At 35.8% G+C, this 22,125-nt stretch overlaps 1 protein-coding gene across 4 annotated transcripts in view; it reads left to right on the top strand.

Annotated features, from left to right (window-relative positions):
* The window catches only part of LOC149803246 (extracellular serine/threonine protein CG31145-like), a 244,312-nt gene that overhangs the window by 179,570 nt on the left and 42,617 nt on the right, over window positions 1-22,125 (top strand). For 3 of the 4 annotated variants that reach the window (XM_089952896.1, XM_089952895.1, XM_089952894.1), the window contains exon 2: window positions 3,662-5,118. In XM_089952896.1, the coding sequence (XP_089809022.1) occupies window positions 4,562-5,118 (557 nt within the window). In that variant the 5' untranslated portion in view covers window positions 3,662-4,561. Of the gene's footprint in view, window positions 1-3,423; window positions 3,536-3,661; window positions 5,119-22,125 lie in introns of those variants that run through there. The other variant, XM_089952897.1, reaches the window with a different exon arrangement.

Genomic DNA, 22,125 nt, shown 5'->3' with positions numbered 1-22,125 from the left:
AAAAAAAACTGATTACATTTTGACTATATGGCACAAACATTGAAACATTTATAGACCTGTTTGGATGAGAATTGTATTAGTTCCACAACGTGTACTGGAGTACTTGAGCACAAGTTGCGTACATCTGAGATAGGTAGTCTAAGGTACTTCTTTCCCTAAGGTCCTTGAAATGTTTTCCAAGGTCCCACCATCCCTCTCTGAGGTCCATGAGAGACGGACAAAGGTTTCTCCAACCCTGATGTTTGATAGGTGATCAAAGGTTCATTATGTCCTTTAGAGGTGGTCCATGATCCCACTGTCGCTGAGAGGTGGTCAAAGTTTCCTCCCTGCATGAGAGTTATTCAAAGGTTCAAAGGTTCCTCCATCCCTGAAATACCTAAGCGGCAATCAAATGTCCTCCTCACCTCTAGTCCGTGAGAGATGGTTAAAGATCCCTAAGCCCCTACGATCTGAAAGGTTGTCAGAGGTCCCATCACAATATTTAAAACAAACACAAAACAAATTAAAGGGACGCGTTATATATATATATATATATATATATATATATATATATATATATATATATATATATATATATATATATATATATATATATATGTATATGTGTGTGTGTGTGTGTGTGTGTGTACTATGAGGTACAGGTCTTAAATGAGTTGTGCAGTGATTGAGAATGTCCGTTGGTGAGGCATCGAAGTTGTTATTTCTTTCTTTTCTTGATGTTTAGATGTTTGAATAGTTTGGGGATTATTGAACGATCATAGTGTTTTTGAACAACAGAATCTACTGAAAGAAGGATATTATTATACATTTTAGCTCTACTGGTCATAGACCAAAAGAGTTAATATGATGACCTATTGTCCGTCATCTGACGGCTGTCCCTCTGTTATCACAATTTGTTATCGTTTTTTGTCCTTAAATACTTGGAGGATGGACTTTAAGCTTTACACACACATTCATCCCATGGTGTAGTTGGTCTATATGATAATGGTATGATCTAATTTCCAATATGATCGCCATCGTGAAAATATTCATATCACTACTGTTCCAGAATGAATAATTATATCGACATGTGGTTTACGCTGAAAGATTTCTGATGATGCCTATTTGGTCCTAAATAAAAATGGTGCCGGTCTGATGCTCAGTATAGCTTCCACAACGCCATACTGAAAGAAAAAAATTCTTGTCGCTACTCCTCCCGAATAGATAGTCATATCAATATGCTGTTTTCACTGCAAGACTTCGAACTTCGAACGGCGTCTATATATTCTTAAATGAAAATGGTGTTGATCTGATATCCTATATGGCCGCCGCAGTAATCATCTTAAAAATATTGTTGTTACAACTCTATTTGAACAGAAAGTCACATTGATTTGGAGTTTTCAACAGAAGATTTGTTATGATGTCCAGTTGCACTTGAATGAAAATTGTGACGTTCTGACATCCAAGCCCAAGCAGCCATCTTGAAAATTTTGCTATTGCTACTCCGAATGGAATGTCATATCTTGAAAATACTGTTATCTCTATGCGTCTACAACGGGATAGATATACAAACATAAGGATTTCACTAGTCGACTTCGTATGATACCTATTTGATTCTAAACGAAAATGGTGCCAGTAGTATATTCAATATGGCTGCCTTTGAAATGTTGTTATCTCTACTTCCCCTGTCTGAATGATAATTATGACACGAGGTTTTCAACAAAATACTTCAAATGAAGTATACTTGTAAATGAAAATAGTGCCACCCAATATATGCAGCTATACAAGTAATTTGAGAACCTTGTTATCGCTGTTGAATATTGGAGATGGTCTAAAAACTAGATATTTAAAAAGGAAGAAATGGTCTTTTATCTTGAATTGCTGGAAATTCTTTTCGCTCAATAGAGTGTCAGTCCCTTCGAGGAACTATTGTTTCGCATTTGTACATATCAGTGGTACATGTAGTACTTGGAATCAATTGTTTTAATTTTTGCCGTATTAGTTTTCCGTAATTTCTTAGTTCTGCTTGTAATAGATTGGACACAATTTACTGTTGAATAAATAAAATAAGCCACATGCGATTAATGAAATTATGCCACACGACATATGTGTCACTTTCAACTTGGGACGGCAATCTCAACAATAGTAAGATTTTGTGTTTGAGGTTTTGAAAGCCATTTGCTATGCACATCATAATGGCTCCAGCTTGTGGAAAAGACCCAAAATGGACTTTACTTATTCGTAATAGTTTCTTGGGTTGGTTTAGGTGACACTTTTGTCAAGGACACAACGTGGCAGCCGATCCTGGGCCTAGGGTCTAGGCTTGTGATGGTCGTGAGTGATAAGAAATATATGGCCTTTACTGAGAATGTGCATAGTTATAAACAATACAGATCATAACATTGATACGATGTGAAACTGTGGGGTTACAAAAAATTATTGGAACAGCAACAACAACAATAACAACAACAACAACAACAACAACAATGATAATAATAATAATAATAATAATAAGTGAAATTTCCTCATTAGACAGTCTTCATATAAATTATTATTTTCCCAAAGAACGCTATCACTGCAGGTCAGTAAAATAATTTGAGCAGTGGTGGCTCACTCGTTCGCGACGGAAAAGGTGCAGGTTTCGGGTTCGAATCCTGCCATCGGATAATCTCAGGTAGGCTACAGCGGTGTTCCTTTTGTCAAAGCTGTTTACTCAAATTGCCATGGCAGTAATTAACATTCTCGTGTTGTTGTGTCGTAAAACACTGAACGTATAAAATCTGAATTTGAACAATATATCCCGTAACCAGAATAGAATGTTTCCTTAATACAACGTTAGGATGGTCCGTAATATATTGTCCAGTGTAGTTTTGTGGCATAGCATTCAGTATTAACCACAAATATCATAAACTGCGACAAACCTTTGCAAAACAATCATGTACCAGAATCAAAATTATTCAAACTTAAAATTTATAAAACATGTTACTATCTTACACAATTAACTACTTGCGGCTTTTACCCTTCCACGTGTAAATGTTTCACTTCGCGATGTACTTACCGACAAATTATGTTTTCCAATATTTTACTAATGTAGGTTCCAATAGATTGTAATGGTAAGCTTATCAACGAGAGAGAGAGAGAGAGAGAGAGAGAGAGAGAGAGACTCATTCCAGTGAAAGCAAGGCGATCCTGAACAAATAACAGGTAATAAATGATGGCTTAAGTGAATGTAATACTATATATAACATTGATTGGATCATGATGTAAACGATCTGGATTTGGATTTAATGGGTACACTCTAAAGTGGGTCTGTTCGGCATTAAGAATGGAGTACAAAGACCACATAAGGCATACAGTGTACAGGTCTACACATGCCGTGATTGTACTTTGTGTCGATAAGTAGCGACATTCTTTTAAAACCCCGTGTAGTTTAACAATACACTTTATTGAACAGACTTATAGCACATACACGATTTCCTTAGTTTGGAACGATGTTTGTATGAATAATATTTCAATCGTCAGTGAACTACGCAGGTCTCTTCTACAGCGGGGTTGGGTGGGTAAATGGAAAACGTCAATCAATCCCGTTCAAAAGCATACATGGTATGTGGGGGATGGCAGACAACTTGAGGATGTATTTAACCGGAAAAATAATACCGATAATTTTTTCCTCTTTTTTCAGATAACAGAGGAATGAGAAGATGTCATCATATGTCTACACTCCTACTGTGTGAATTGTAGGTGTCAGCCGATCTAAATGGCACTGTAACTAAGTTAGCTGCACCATTTAACAGTTGAACAAGACTTTTGTACCTGGGCACGAACTAATGTGGACCTTGAGCGAAATAACGAAACGAATTTGTGTCGTCTGCATGTGATACAATGTAAGTAAATTTCGATTGCTCCGCGGGTGAAATGTGTATATTATATAGCCTGTTCATTTTTCAGACTCGAGAAAGGCTCGAAGCAGACCATATCAGTGTTAAAATCGGACTAGTGTATTTGATTACTTTCTCGTTCAAACCGGAGATGTCATGTGGCAGACGACATTACAACCTTACATGATTTCTTGACATTGCAAGATTTACGAAGATTTTCTTCTGAAACAAACATTTGCCGATACAGTTGTCAACATTCGCTATGTGCATAGATGCATATCATGCTATAATTGCACCCCGTGGATATTATAACGTTTGAGCTAAGCTATCATAGAATTGTGCCCGAAAGAAAAGACAGGGTGACTCGTACAAATACACGGGTTTTGTTCAGATTTTATATTTTGCAAGGGAAGTGCACGAATTGAGCCCGGTGTTTTCTCATGTGTGGAAATATTTAATGTGAAAGAAAGCGTTTCAAAACCACCAGGTGTATGTGATATCTCCAGCCAAGAATGAAACTTGACACGTTGAACTTCTCATGAAAAATACCCGTATAAATTAGAATACGCATATGTCAGCTCATTTTAAAATAAAATGTATGGCTACCCATTTGTAGAACAGCATATTGCACGCAGATGAAACATATGCATGCATAATTCTCCAGATAGCTTAAGTAGCGTGGTGTGGAATGACACACATTTTAGATGACCATGAAATTAAAGGTCCGAGCGACAGTGATAGTATTTTCCGTTCTGGCCTTAAGCATTTTTTACATAGCAGTCAGCAAGTTTCCGTTACTGTATGATGGAACGTACCGACTGGCGGACATACAGTTACCTGGGAGAAGAATAGTCGACGGATTTGACTCTCCACATATATTCACATTCAGAAAAAGACTGAACAAAAGTAATTATTCTAGTGATAATAACCTTAGTTTAGAGGGCGAGAAGGTTCGACACGAAGAGGAGCGGAATGAAACTGATCTGAATGCAGCAGAGGACAAAAATGACAATGGGAATATTTTGGGAGTGAAATCTGAAAGTCGAAGCAAATTCAGGAACACAAACACAGAAAATAGTGTAACTAACTATACCGATCCTTTGGTAGATAAGTTGATACATTTTCTACAGAAATCCAATGGAATAAAGTTTAATTTTGATAAAATTTTAGAGACAAGTTATAATACTTTTCTACGGCTGCTAAGGAAGAGGAGCAGAAAAAGAGGACCTAGTTTACCCATCTTTAGGACCTACAATGGAGGGTAAAGTCTCTCTCTCTCTCTTTCTCTCTCTTTCTCTCTCTCTCTCTCTCACTCTCTCTCTCACACACACACACACACATGGCCGCTGTGAAGAGAGGGGAAGATATGGTCCATCCCCTTGGTCGTCAAGCCTGACCCGGGCGGTGTGGGTGGGGTGCATTTCGCAGAGCATGTTCTTTAGTTTCTATTTAACTTAAATAAGCACACATCTTTTCTTTGAATACACACGTTTAGTTATAATTTTCATGCCTTAATACATTTTAAAAAATAAACAGTTTGTTGAGTTTTTTTCAAGGGTGAGGTAGGGGCACCGAAGGGTAACTCTGGTCATGGGCGCCGTTTCGTCTAGAGCAGACTTTTGATGACCGTACACACACACACACACACACACACACACACACACACACACACACATATGTATCTGCATATGTTTGTTTATCTTTATGTTGGTTTTTAATCCAGAGACGGTATTCTAAAAATGATTTGCATTGTAAGCCAATATTTTACTTCTTGTCCCAGAAGTTAGTATCTTTTCTGTTCACATATCCAACATTAAAACACGTGATCTAAACTGGCTGTTTGTTCCCAGGAGCAGTGTTTCCCCGATGATACAACAAGAGTAATCCGTGTTATATTTAATACAGCATTAACAGTGAACTTTCCTTGAACTAGAGATATTTCAAGTGGCTGTTAGCTAACTTAGTAAATTAGATACAGGATTTGTTTACACGTAATCGAAAAACGATGCATTGACAAGCCTACCATCTTCTTGGGAAAACCATGCATCTCGGTGGCATAAAATTGTATGCATGAAACTCAAAACCTGTCCTAGCGACTAATTATTTGGTTCGGATTTATTATATTGTTTATGTTTACGTTTGTATTTAAATGTTGGCTTCGAATAATTTATGTTTAGTAATTTATTAAATCGCTCACGCGACTTAATATATCGCCAGCTCGATTTATGAAAATATGCATGTAACTTCAAGACAAAGCTATTTGAATTTAAATAGAGCAGCCTTGTATCTAGAGGGTTTTATTCCAAGTGCGAACTATTTTGATGGTTTGTATCATTATTTAAATATCGTATTTGTAACGTAATTCTCATTATCTCACATTGACCCTGATCTGCCGGACAGTTGTTTGCCTTAACCGAAAGCACATACCATATATACTACCTGATAAATGAAGACGAACTACAAACTGCAGAGACCCAGGTAATGCGCCGGCAGATCTGGGTCTCTTCTTAGATCCTGGTCTGCCAGCGCACAAAACGACGATAGATTAGGATCTGTTTTGTTGAGTCAATTCAGTAAATTGACGTAGATTTGAGCCGATGTTAAACATTTAAATCCGTCGTAGCAACTCCGCTTTCGGAGAAAACGGTACATCCATATCTTTAAAATTAACTCTTTGGAAATTGACATACATCATTAATAAACTTATGTTTCTTAACAGGTTAGTCAGAGTTTGCCGATATATTAAAAGTACATATGCATTTTATTTTACTGTAATTAGATCAGGAAATGTTTGTGCTGAACGTTTTCGTTACAAGACTTAGAACATAGTATCAGAACTGTTTGATCTAAGAATTAGGAGGAGTAGGGCATGTACTGACTGACTTTAATGCGGCCATGATGGGGGAAGCGGACATGTATATGCCATAATGAATGACTAACATTGACGTGTCAGATTGTTTATCTCTCCTTCTTGGCTGGATTCGTTTTTGAGTGTTGATCATTTAATGTCAAGGCCAAGTGAGCGTAAAATTGCTCTCAGCCCCCCCCCCCCCCCCCCCCCCCCCCGCCCTTCCGTTGCATTGGACTCGTTCAGACAGCACGATGCATCATCCTTATTGTGTTTTGAATTATACAAATATCGGTAAGCAAACAGTGAAAGTGCAAAAAACATTACAATACGCTTGCTTCTTTCTCAAAATCAGCGATCTACTATGATACAATACTTACTCAGTCAAGAGAATTAGATTGGGAACATTTGAGAAGGTTTACTGTTCGAAGTAGGAAAATAAACTCATTATATTGCTAACGTGCAGCGAATTTGTGGAGGAAGATGCACCAAATTATATTCGTATGAAATGATTTGCAACGCTAACCCAGAGTAATTTGATTTGATATCTTGAACACCCGTGTCTGTAACCGTTTTTTGTGGTTTTTTTTCTTTCTTTTTTTGTTTTGCTTTTTTGTGCATTTTATTTGCAAAATATGCTTGTCAGATTCGATTTATCGCAGAATACATGTACTTTGTCTTACCAAGACCCGAGTGATTTTTGGACAGATCTCTCGGAGTGAAACAAAAGTCAGTTAAACGAGACTTTTGGACAACGAAATGGTAGCATTTCAATTCAGTGCAATCATGTTCAGCTCTATATTCTCTTGAGTATATACATACAGATGGTTGCAGAAGGTAGTTCTAAAAATGTGTGCATCAAGAAGTACACTAAGTTATTCACACTGCCATCGTTATTTAAATGTGCTCTTTTGGTTCCATATGTTGAAATTGCATTTCAGATCAAAGAATCTTTGGGTTTTTAAGTGTGGGTAGTGTAAATCAACACTTAGAGTAATCACGTGATTAATGTATCAAGCTTCGCTTCCTTTCATCTAATATGAAGTATAGGAAAAGTTTCCAAGTGATCTTTTTTCTTCTCACGACTTTCAAAATCTGGTAACTGTCTAGAAACATTAGTTTCCTGTAACTTGGTTCACATGAGCCGTCCAAACAAAATTAGACTCTCGAAAAACTGGACATGCAAACTTCCCGAAATAAAAAGAATCGGCAAAAAATTGAGACCGTAGAAATTATTCCACGTACGGTATTGCTGTTCATCACGCGATAAGATCTGTGTGCATACATTATTCATAAAAAAAATATCTTTGTTGTCATTTCAGGCAGATATTTTATTGTTTGGTGCTTTCAGTTTGCTTGATTCATGGACTGTATGGATCAAAGGTCTTTGAAAATATAACTACCCCCACAAATGGAATATTACATTATTGTACGATAGTCGCCGAAGTTATTTCAAAACATGATCTTAAAGGAAAACGAACTGCTTGTGACAAACAGGCGTTATTAAATATAACATGTGTAGACAATGTGGTATTTACCGAAGGTTTGCTTTTCAGCACTACAGCAAGGGGTAATATTTTGCTTTCTTTTCCACAACTACCAATTTTTCTGATAACTAGAATGTCAATAAGAGCACTTTTAATAACTTCTTCTCATGAAAACTGGATTTGATCAAATTTGGCACGAAACATCCTGGCAGGGAGACTTTTCATATTTATAAAAAAAAAAATATATATGCCGATCCGCGTTCAGATATGGTCGCTGTTACTGAAAATAGAAAGGTAACTGTAACTTAAAATAGTAATGACTCAAAACCACTGAATAAAAGGGCTACACTTGACAGATAGCATTTAACATGTGTTATGCATATTTAATTTCTATTGTTTGTATGTTTATTTGTTTGTTTTTCTCCATGATTATGTTATTTTGTATCTGTATTTTGTAATTGACCTTAGTCCAAAATCAAGTTAATGGTCTATATGACCAGTGACATTTATTTTGTAAATAACAAAATACATAGTTAATATTTCTCTATGATTATAGATTAAATATTCAGATCATTATTAATGGAGGAAAACATGCTTGTTTGAGTCTAGGGCATTAGTATTCTACTTGGAAATTCTTAAACCTGTTGACAACTCTGAATGTATTAGAAAAGAAACTAAGCTACATCCTTGCTCCATTTGTCTTAGTTTTTTTATGTCAATGTTGCTTACTTAAAAAATTAATCGTTCCTATCTTAACATCCGAAGTGAAACCAGCCTTATTGTTGTGTTCAGTTTTTAATTTAGGTGGATTTATTGATTTATTTAAGTTATTCATTGGAATTACAAAGTGTTCATTACTACTTCTTTGATTAAATCATTAATTTGGAATTATAGTTAATTCAGCCAAGGACATTTAGAAATATATCATTGTGATACATCAAAAAGACTGTTAACACATCGCCATGTTCCAGGGCATTGGCGCATTGGTATATTTGAGACTACAAGCACATCAGCACATTCAGTAATGGAATTTGTTTGGAACACCACTGGAATTCAAATGGGACTTCATATATTTGGACTTGTGATAGGATTTTATAACTAATTGGAAATTGAATTCACAATACTGTAATTTCTTTTGAAATTGTCACTTTGTATTCTCCAGAAATAAATTAGTTGTTGAATTGTGCAAAACTTAATGGTTTTCGCTCTTTTCTGTTACCTAGTTTAAGACAATGAGTTGTAACACATTAAACACTTCACAATGTTACAATGATGCTGATCCGCCATCAAATATGGCATGCGTTAGGGGGAAAAACAACTTTAAACAACTTATTCTCAAAATAACCGCTCAGTGGAATTGAACTATATTTGACAGAGAGCATCCTGACATCGAGCGCTTTCAAAACATTTATACAGCCATTTATACAGCATTCAAACATTTATACAGCATTATACAGCATTCAAACATTTATACAGCATTCAAAACATTTATACAGCATTCAAACATTTATACAGCATTCAAAACATTTATACAGCATTCAAAACAGTTATACAGCATTCAAACATTTATACAGCATTCAAACATTTATACAGCATTCAAAACATTTATACAGCATTCAAAACATTTATACAGCCATTTATACAGCATTCAAACATTTATACAGCATTCAAACATTTATACAGCATTCAAAACATTTATACAGCCATTTATACAGCATTCAAACATTTATACAGCATTCAAACATTTATACAGCATTTATACAGCATTCAAACATTTATACAGCATTCAAAACATTTATACAGCCATTTATACAGCATTCAAAACATTTATGCAGCATTTAAACATTTATACAGCATTCAAAACATTTATACAGCATTTATACAGCATTCAAAACATTTATACAGCATTCAAAACATCATATATGTGATAAAGATTTAGCATTAACTAATACACCGTAACTAAATATAGAACTTGAAACGGATTCTCCTAAACCACTGAAAGAATTCGATCATATTTGACAAATATCTTGACATGAAGACTCTTCAGATTTCTAGAAACGATGCTGATCTGCCTTCATTTATGACCGCCGTTGCTAAAATTAAAAGACATTTGAACAGCATCTTCGCAAAGACCGCTAAACAGAATTTGACCAAATTTGTTAAAAACATCCTGACAAAGATGGATTTCAGAAAAAAATCAGGGTTCGCACGGTCATTAAAGGTCATTGAAAGTCACTGAGAAATCAATACCTCAATTCAAGGCCTTGAAGGTCATTTTTATTTCACCTGGTAATTTAAAGTCAATACATTTTTAGAGATTTGGTTAAAAAATAAAATATGACTGAAGATTTTACTTTCAAGTAATTTATTTTACGTTGTGTGATTATTGGAAGTATGGTTTGATTTTCTGTCATATTCTAGCAATTCCAGTATTATCATAATCCAAATTAAGTAATCAGCGCCCTTTCACGTGATGTCGTTAACACTCGTTCTTTTCACGAAGTTTAATTGGCACATTGGATCCTGGACAGAACATTTCTGTCGTAGTTTGGACTATGCATCAACAGAAGTTTTACAAATTCATGGTTAAACTACAGACGACCTTGAAAATCGTTAAAAGCTGAATTTCCGCGCGATTATTTTTTATGATTAGTTCGGCAAATACTAGCTGATGATAGTGGTGGCAATTTATTGTTAAAGGTACGAGCTACATCAGATTATTGGAGCTGGAAAAGTTAAAAATGAGAATTTTGTTTATGCGCCTTGACTGAAATTGAAATGAGTCATGCATATAATCAGAAGCGGAACTGACGTCAGTTTGAAAACTTTTTACACTGCAGATGTATGTCAACGATTTTACCAAAATCGGCACACCATATAACAAATTCATAGCTTCTCTAACTCGGGTTATGTAACTTGAATAGGTATCAACACCAGCTTAAGAGGTATTATCTTCTGAACTGTTCATTAGTGGATTGTTAGCCCCAGTCCACGAACTTGTCAACACAGGTTAATTTCTTGATACTCTTGGGGTGTATTTTAAAGTATTGTCTCGATTTTCAGGTACAAGAATGAATAGTAACATAAATTTTTATTTGATTAACATGGAATTTATATATATATATATATATATATATATATATATATATATATATATATATATATATATATATATATATATATATATATATATATATAATGTAAAATAAGGGACGATTTACCGCCAAATTATCCTAGATAGGAAAAACATTGATTGCATGTTTTCACTGACTTTTTAGTTAACTTGAAGAAATATAGGGATATCACACATTTATTTAGTTTAGGGTACTGCAAAAGTGTTACATTTGTGACATAATTGCAGTTTCCCTTTTGTTGGCGAGAAAACTGCTAATCTCCAGATTCTGGAAGTTTTGACCAAATGCTATTTTTAGATTTCATTTTTCAATTAGGATTTGGCGTATTATCTTAAGGTTTATGAGTGAAAAATCAACAACCCAAAGATATGTAATAATGAGACCATGCTAAAGCCAAAAAGTGAATAATTCTCCTTAAAAATCATTTTTCAAGATAGCCTTATACTGCTTCAAATAAATTTAATAATAAACTAAAAATAAAATTAGGAAGTAGCTATACTTTTTTGATCAGAACACCTCTGTCTGAACAAGCAGTCTATAGCATTCATGGACTTAAACTCCTAATACAGTATTATGGAAAAGATAGGAAATCTGGCACTGATTAAAGAAAGTGAAACTTAAGCAGAGCTTATGTTAATGAAAAATCTCAATTTGGAGCCAAAGTATTCAAAAGTCATTGAATTTCAGCCCTTCCGAAATGTATGAACCCTGAATTATATTAACCGATGGTCAAATGCGCTCCCCTTTATGGGTAAGATGACATCTCACATATGTCTGCATAAGTTCAAATCTCGGGCTCGGCCAACGTGGTATGTTCGAAAGGTTGCCAGTAGCTTCCCGTGGGTTGTTGGTTCTTCCCAGTGTTTTCCCAGGTTCTTCCTCCATCAGTTACACTGGCCGCCATGTATCATGTGCTAAAAATGGCGTTATAACCCTAACAACGACAACATCAACTAATGCTCATACACCATTAAATGTTGCTACGGTAACTCAGACTACAAAAGAAAACGCAAAACCCCCACAATAAACAAACAAATAAACAAAAACACTTTTAATAACTTTTTTCAAACCACTGAACCGTGTTAATTTTTTAATAAACGCACCCTGATATGATGACCTTCATCACACACACACACACATACACGCAATTTGTTCAAATCCTCTTGAGCAGCTTTTTAGAAGTCGCTTAAATCATTTTCTTTTTTTTTTTATCAACGCTATTCGTGACAGATTGACATAATCTATATAAATTTGATAGGTCCTCGTGTCGGGTGAGTTCTATCAAAGCTGATTAAATGATATCTATAATTATTTCAATGTTGACATGCTACGTACCCTGTTATGTAAGTTATATACAGTTTCAGTTTTTTCCTGGCATGTATTAAAATGTCCTTTAGTTAAACTTATCAGTTTTGTCACTGATTTGGTCAGTCGATAGCTTTTATGTTTTGTTGGCATTCTGCGTCTCTCAGTGTTGGGTGGAGATGTATGTATATATGGATGTATGGATGCATGCGCATACATGCATTGATGCGTATGTATGTATGTATGTATGTATGTATGTATGTATGTAATAATAATAATAATAATAAACAACTTTCTTTAACGAGAATAACACATGTGGTCATGACTGAACCATCTGCCATGTGGTCCTCAAGTTTTGTAATTATTCATGTTACCCCAACCCCCAAAACAAAATAATATACGTAATCAGGTATCGTCGCACACTCATTCGTATATATTTAACGTGAATGAATATACTGGGAAACATATACATGTATGAACAATATTCTATACAAAGTTACATACATTTCGAATAAGATCTGGACATGTTATTTATGGACATAATGATAAAGTTTTCTATCCAGGCGCTTTAATATGTCATTTCAGTTGGTCAGTAAAGAATTTCTTTAATGATATTTTAAAAGACATAAGAGATTTGAATTACGCATCTTCACGGGGATGGAATTCCATACAGTAGGTGCTGATACAGTGAATGAGATTTGTAATGATTGGTTTTCGAATCTGGATATTAGTGTTAGTTGTCGATCGGAGATTACGCTCAGTATTTGATGATCTTAGTTCAGTTAGGTTAGGGATATAATCGGGATAAAAATAGTATGTATGTATGTATGTATGTATGTATGTATGTATGTATGTAAACAGGCAATCCCATCTCTTATATCTACCCATCAATCACATTTCAGCTTAGGATTTTTCCTGTTAATAAAATGTGTGGTATATTCAAGTCAATGAACACTTTGCTGTATTGTAAAATATATCAAGTATTTTATTACTTTTTAAACTGCTTCTATTTTTTTTTTATCTTCATGAGAGCCATTTCATTTTCTATTTTTCCTCATGGCCGCGGTAGCTGTGTTTGAATTGCGTTGGAATCTTATTCCAAGGGTTGCTGGTTCAATACCCACCAAGGCCAGCCCGTTTCTGCTGCTTGATGTGAGCAAGGAAAGGGCACGTAGCTTCAATTTATTTGGCATGATATATTCAAAAGTTAAAACTAACCTACTGGTTGTTTTTCTCATGGAAGACGAGGAAACGTGTGTATCATAACGACTTGATTAACTAACTGGATGGTTTGCTAGTTGATTGACCGACAAACTGCTTGATCATTTGATCTTTAGAGCTCAGAATTAGTCTATGCTTATTTGTACTCTTAATGTACCTTTCCATCTTTATGAAGAAAAAAATGCGTATCCCTCGAGTTGGTCAAAATCGTATAAATTTTGTAGCATGCTAAATTAAAACAATAGGTGGGTGGAGAGAATTGAGAGGGAAATGAACCCTCGTATGAATTAATGACAACAAAATAAATGTTCTTTCATTCGTGTGTTTGAAACTTGTTATTAAACATGTGAACGAGACCCTCGTTGAAGCCTTCTGCTCAAGTTGTTAATTCAATATTAACAGGATACTTACGAAATTTTACACGACCACATTTAGAAAAAAAAGGGGCGTAATTAAAACACCTCGTCCTTCCATAAACAGCTCCTTGATTTTAGGACAAATTTAGATATATATTTCTTCATTAAAGAGTGAACGCAGATTTTCAAACACGCTTTTTCTGCTTCGATGCTATTCAGATATTGTGAAATATCCTTTGTGTACAAGTTGCATCTGACATGCCGGAGGCAAAGCTGCAAACGTGCTTTATTTTTTACCAATTCTGTTGAAACAAGATAACTATTGCTAACACGCTCCCCAATTATTGTGAGCTAAAATTGCTTTCGTTTCAAGATAGCATTATGGTATTCATCGAGATTAGTAAGACTGCAAATGGTATTAAAACAGTAAGATTTGGACTTGGTTTGGCGATACTATGAACACACTACATCTTGCATCACTCCTACTCATAGACGTCATATGAAATCTTATTGTCGCAATTTCTGTTTTTCCTGTTCCTGAAATGTTATTAAGCCTATTATACGGGTACATAGTAAGCTCGAGGCAGACGATTTTCTTCCCCACTTAATTCATTTTATATATATAACAGTATCAAGCAAGGCCTAGTCATGAACAATCAATGATGATCCATTACGTGGAGAGTCGTCCCGATAACCTAATTACCTTCTTTGAAAGAGAATTAAAAGACTTATTCAGTTACATTTTCAGTGTTTTTTCCCCCTGATGTCAGAAAGGACCGCACATATCTCTCTCTCTCTCTCTCTCTCTCTCTCTCTCTCTCTCTCTCTCTCACACACACACACACATTAGCTGATATACATATCAGCTAATTTAAGGCACTAACATGAATGTATAGTGGACCTGGGTTATTTGGAAGGGGCGTGTGTTCCAATTGGATGAACATCGCTCCTCAGATTATACGCGAATCTAATGGTGATAAAGCAAGGCATTGCTTATCTGCTAGGGACAGCCGTACACATGTTCCACATGCCAATAGCAAAGCAAGGCATTGCTTATCCGCTAGGGACAGCCGTACACATGTTCCACATGCAATAGCAAAGCAAGGGATTACTTATCCGCAAGGGACAGCCGTACACATGTTCCACATGCAATAGCAAAGCAAGGCATTGCTTATCTGTTAGGAACAACATAGCTGGAACAACATAGCTACAATGTTGTAGCCCCAGCGTTGTAAAGGCTTCGATTTGATCCTATACATTACAACAGAGCAAATAAAACTATTGTCAAAGATCAAAAAGATTTCTATTGTTAAAATCTTCTACCTAAGAAGAGTCTTGTTTTTCAGGAAGTTTGGATAATGATAAAGTTATTAAGCCTATGTCAGGTACATTAATATTGTATGTTTACTCTGACCGTACTTTGTCCACCTTGATGCGGAAGGTCGCGGGTTCGAACCCCGGCCGAGTCAAACCAAAGACATAAAACTGGTACTAGCAGCTGCCTCGCATGGCATTCAGCATTAAGAGGTTAGTGTAAGGACTGGTCGGCCTGGTGTCAGACAATCTGACTAGGTGGGACATGATGCTACATGTCTGCGTCATGATGCCCCAGTGCTTGACATCACTATAAACTGTCACACTGCAGACATCGTAGCGATATGACTAAAAATTGTTAAAGCTACGTTATAAATCCAAATCACACACACACACACACACACACACACACACACACACACGCACACACACACCCCACCACCACCACCACTACCAATCCTTTCGTTTTTAGAGTAGATTTCTTCTATCGTGGCCATCCTTTCCTGTATACACACGGTTCAAAAGATGGGAACAATGTTGCAGCTGCTGTTGCAACATACAACGTCACCATCTCGAGCCATATACTAGATAAAGGATCCAGTTTTTGCCGCCAAATTTACAGCCATGCTAAAATCATTGAACTACATTTAAATGTCTTTTTTTTAAACAAGTTCTTCGTCTTTTGGATTCCCCTTTCACACTGTTAAGCCCCCTGAATGTCAGACCACTAACTTTTGTTTACAATACCTGACTTAATTAATTCTTCGAGTATAATCTAATGTTGAACTTTGATCGTGAATTATACTACCTCGTCATTTATTGGAGTTTAAGCCCCTTTTTGTTTGAGAAATCTTTGACATGCAGCGTTAAAGGCACATTAATTACGCATGAAACTAAATGATAAATACTGTATAAAATATGCAGTAGTCCATTCTTGGAAATGTTCTGACGCGGGCCTGATTTCTCAAGGATTTGAACGATTGATGCATTGTAGTACATACTTCTCATCCGGTTTGATTAACTGATAGTTGGCTGATATAAATATCTTGGACGAGTTCGAGAACGAGCGAGATCCACGCATACTAATGAGGTGATGTTTGCATTTGATTGGCTGAACATGTTGCGATTCTGGAAGGCATATTTCTGGTCTAGGTTTGATAAAACTTCGAATATAACCTTAGATCATCACAGTCTCAGACGAGTTTGATAATGAGCGAGATTCATGCATATTAATGATGTGATCTTGCATCTGATTAGAAGAGCTTCTTACCAACCTAGAAGCCATATTTCTGATCCGATTTTGATAAAACTTGATTTATGGACAGATATCTTCGTGGTCTCTGACGGATTTAATAATGCGCGAGATCCACACATATTAAAGAGATGGTATTGCATCTGACTGGATAAGCTTGTGAAAACTCCAGAAACTGTATTTATTAATCCGTTTTGTTCATAATTATGAAATTGTCTTGTATCTTTAATATGTCGATGAGTTTTATCAAGAGCAAGATATGCACATGTTCATGAGTTAAGCTTGTTTCAGCTTGACTGTGTCTGTAATTATTTTGGAGACTGGAGTTTGGTCAGACATTGTAAATAAGCTTATATCATAATGTTCTTAGTCGGTTTCAAAAATAAGTACTATCTGTCAATATTAATAAGATTTTGTATACGACTGGCTGAGCATGATATTTTTCTAAGGACTTAATACCGCTCATATTATTTCGATAAAACTTGGTAAATAGGTTATGCCATCTGAGTCTTTTGGTGAATCCTATCGAAAGTCTGAGTTATGCATATTAATTATTTAATTATGCCTTTGTCTTTGGAAATTAGTTGTTCAGACTGTTAGAAAATAAAGAAAATAGATAAACCAGCATGGTAGAAAGTTTTGTTGATATTTTCTATGGGGCTCTATTCCTACAATACAAAAGAAGACCGCATAATGAAATCGTTACCTGTTATGTAATCCGGTGAGCGATACCAAGGAATCCTGTGCCTCTAGCTTTCGAGTTGAATAGATGGCTACAAAGATTTCTGAGCATAGATTTAACCCGTGGGCCAGTAATTATATATATATATATATATATATATATATATATATATATATATATATATATATATATATATATATATATATATATATGGTTCATTGCAAATCAAATGCCGAGTGGTCTAAAGCGCTCACCGTTACGGATCACTGCCATCTCACCTCTGTCTGCGTGGGTTCGAGTCGCGGGTTCGGCCTATGTTGGTATGTGAGAAAGCTAGCCAGTAGCTTCTCGTGGGTCGGTGGTTCTTTCCGGGGTTTTCCCGGGTTCTTCCTCCACCATTAATACTGGCCGCCATGTATAGCCTATCTTGTGCTGAAAAAATGGCGTTAAACCCTACAACAACAACCACATCAAATCAAATGTTAGCATTAACACCTCCTGACTCTAATAACAGCTGTTGATTCGTTCTCTCTTTCTCTCCCTCTATCTTTCTCTTAAACATACTGAATGACACAAATGTATATGTTTGATTATACAGCTTTCCCAAAATAATAGTCCAGTTTTTGTAGTGTAAAACATTACGTTTGTAACTTGTACATTTTTAAGCACAGCTTGACCCATAAATAAGACATTTCGCTTTTAAAATGGGGAAGTAAAAAAATAGATCACCGAAATTTGTATTTCCCCCAAAACAGTATATTTTTTTTAAAATCATACTATTTGCTATAGATTTTCTAATTCATGCAATAACGTTTATCAAAAATTTTCAGTAACTATCCAATTCATGACTTCTTGGTTTCAAAATTTGTTTCTGAAAAATATGTTTCTTGAAAAAATTTAAGAATGTAAACTGAAAGGCAATTAAATTTATATCTGTGATAATTTTCTTTGCTTAAATAAGATTTATTTGTTTTATTCTTTACCAAAAAAGCTTTAAACAGATTTTAATTTCTTGTTTCTTAAGAGTACAATTTCTTCAGAATCTACATGTATAAGAGTGTTTTCCGGTAAATAAAAGTGATAATTTTAAAATAATGGAGAAATATTACATTGAAGTATTAATTTGAGCCTTTTGATGTAGGACTTCCAGATTTAATACTGATCATTGATTATCAAAAAATTGTTTGACACATATTGTTCCATTTGATAACCATTTTGTATCTTTGATATATCATACAAGAGCTGAGAATTCGTATCTATGTAACTCACATTAAAACGAGTTTGGGGTTGAATAATAAATATATTTTAAATTCTGTTTTTATTACCAGCTCTCTTCCTCCAATACAACAAATGTGAGACTGGGGTTTGTCCTTAGAACTTAACGTTACAATCCAAATCAGCTGTCACTGGCTCATATATACATGTACTGGCTGCATTATTAGAGGAGTATTTCAATTCTATCTTGCCTTTTTTTTTTAACGCCGCAAAGAGGTGACTCAGAATAAACCAATATCAGATGAATAAAATCTGCGAAACAGACGCCCATAAAATGAAACACAATATAACTATATGCATGTGCATTAAATGCTAGATTGCTTTCACTCGTAACAGACAAGTTATCAGCCAACATGTAATAAAAAATGGTAAATTATTTCCACTCATCTAATCTTGATCGCCGCCAAGCTTATGAATGATTAATGCAAATTTCGTCTGAGTGCGTCTCGCGCCCAAAAGTCTAACTTTGTTCAAGAACTGGAACGTAGACAAAGTTAACACTGGACATAGAACAGTGAAGCTGCAATTTCCAGATGTATAGACACCAACTAACGTTGTTACAGAGGGGCATGCAATTGTGTCAAAGCTAGTTTATCTTTGGGATCAGCTAAAACAGTGGTAGCTGTATTGTCTCTTTATACAGAATCAGCGCATTTTATGAGCTGATATTTAATTCGGACACGTGGGACTGGGACACATGGAACTGGGACACGTGGAACGCGACACTGTTCTGATAGTTAACAAATGTAACGGCGTCCTGATAAGTATAAGACGCATTTTTGGCGGGGAAAACAATTCTTTAAATTTGTCACCATTTTCTAATGACTAAAAACATCCAATGATAACACTTATTCTTTTAATTTAAATATTATTATTTTATGAAGTTTCATATAAAGTAAATAAAATCGAAGACGAGACAGATACCAATCATGAGCTTATTTGTAGCTGTCTCCAAATTAACAAATAAATCAATTACTTTAATAATGTGGCTGATTTGAGTAATCAAGGCATAGGATGGCCCAAAAAATCGTACACACTAATATTGTAATGTCGCCAAAAAAATCGTACATACCAATATTGTAATGATGTCAATGCATAGGAAAGCCCAAACATTCGTACATACCAATAGTTTAACGATGTCAAGAAGTAATTTCTCCAAGTAAATCGTACTTACCAATATTGTAACGATGTCAAGTAAATTCTCCCAAAAAAATCGTACATACCAATATTGTAACGATGTCGTCGAACTTTTCCATGCTTTTATAGTTAGTTCTCTCTCTCTCTCTCTCTCTCTCTCTCTCTCTCTCCCTCCCTCTCCCTCAGTTTTCATAAAGTGCTATAACACTGTATGAAACCTTATTTTGGTAAATATATGTGTATTTATGGCAAGTGTCATTCGTAATAACTGTTTCATTCATTAAAACCTATGCGTGATGTTCCTTTGAAGAGTTTTTGGATATGACAATTGATTCGGTTTTGTTGGGATTAAAAGCAAATGCCTTTGATTAGCCTACAAACTGATTTTGAGCAGTGTTGGGTCTGCAACAGTAATTGACAATGATGTATCACTAGCAGTCTTGTACTGGACCGAATATCAGTGAGAATATTATTAATGTCGATTGAAAATAAAAGCGTCCAAGTATGCATCAGTAGTGAAGGGGGATACCCTAGCGACAATGGGAATTAGCATTACAGACCCCCTTGGGACAATCTGGCGACAAGGGAAAATTAACATGGAGAAAAATCGTGGGACAATCTGGCGACAAGGGAAATTAACATGGAGAAAATTTGTGGGACTGTTGAGCGACAAGGGAAATGAACATGGAGAAAAATCGTGGGACTGTTTAGCGACAAGGGAAATTAACATGGGATTTTTTTTATATTTTTTTTTAAAAAAAAATTTAAAAAAAGGGGTAGGCAATGGAAAGGCTATCTCTTTTCGAGATATATGGCTGGCCCTGAAAAGGGCCTTTGGTTTATGTTAATATGCCCTTAACATAAAGGGCATTTGCGACATCTTCTTTTCCTCAAACTTCGTCTTACAGCAGGGCCATACATCAGAGTCCTCTTGAGGCAACCTTGTCTCTCTATATAGACTCTTCTTATCCACAGGCTGCTGTTGGTCCTGTGGACAACGGTCCACTTGGATCGGACATACATGAGCATGTCCGTCCTGAACATCATTGTTGACACAAGGGTTGAAGATTCAACGTCTGTCCACATGTTGAGGCTCCGAGAATAGGTGAATCAATGCAGTGAACGGCGCTTATTTATAGGGACAGAAAGGATTGAAACGGATTGAGTTCATTCACCAATCCGAACACGCGTTACAGAATTCAGTCAGCCCGCATCCAATCCGAAGAGTGCAGTCTGTGACGTCACGTAGTCTATATAGATTCGCTAGCGCTTGTGTGCAGTCAATCTATGCGACAGTGATTCAACATGACAGAAACTCAGAAAACGATCCATTGGGGTGCACCAGCAGGGGAGACTGCCCAAGGGAACTCGGACTTACTTTCAGAAGAGGTGAATTGGGATTTTGTGGATTTTCTCTCCTCGCAAGAATTTGTTCCGGAACCTTCGTTACCTTCTTCATTACCGCAAGTGGAGAATTTTAGACAGAGACAGAAAGAAGAATTGGAGAAATTTATACAACGACAAAAGGAAGCGGAACAGGCTTTTCTCCTACAGCAACAGCAACAAGAAGAAGAGGTAAGAAAAAAACAACAGCAAGAAGAAGTAGCAGCAAAGAAACAAGAGGGTGAAAATCAAACGGTCACGGTACTGTTGGACATTTTAGCGGAGTTAAGAAGTCTGAAACAAATGTATCAGACTTCTTTATCACGACCGAGGAGAATACGACCTTCCCGAGCTAAACACGTCAACCCTGTGACTAAGCCTACCGTACCACCCTTAGTGATTTCAACCCAATCATCATCAACATTACGCAGTCCAGAAGTAGGCCTTGGCCGTGGCAAAGGCATAAGGCAGCTAAAGTTGATTGCTTAAACTCACCCCTTCACCATGAAGAAAAAGGCCCTTTTCAGGGCCACACACATTTCTCGAAAAGAAATACAATTTCAATTTGCCAATAACTCAAAAAAACCCCACCCATTTTACCCTTATAGTACGTGTATGTGTATGAGTGCGTGAGTGTAGCTTCTTATTTTAAAATCACAACTCAAAGACACTTACCTTTTATCATTCATTTATTCTTTTCTCCATTTTTTTACAATCCAATTCACAATTCACAACACAACACTTTAATAAAAAGTTCATTGACTTCTTTCTCCTTGTTTACTCTCTCTGTTTTTTAAATTTCTTCACCGTCTTTTCCTCATTTTCTTCCCTTCTTCTTTTCTTCTTCTCCTGTTTCTTTGCCTCTTGTAAATAG

This window comes from Sinohyriopsis cumingii, chromosome 3, assembly GCF_028554795.1.
Source record: "Sinohyriopsis cumingii isolate HCF-2022 chromosome 3, ASM2855479v2, whole genome shotgun sequence".
NCBI classification, from domain to species: Eukaryota; Metazoa; Mollusca; class Bivalvia; order Unionida; family Unionidae; genus Sinohyriopsis; species Sinohyriopsis cumingii.
The sequence above is the reverse complement of the archived record's forward strand: the minus strand, read 5'-3'. Positions and strand labels throughout refer to the sequence as shown.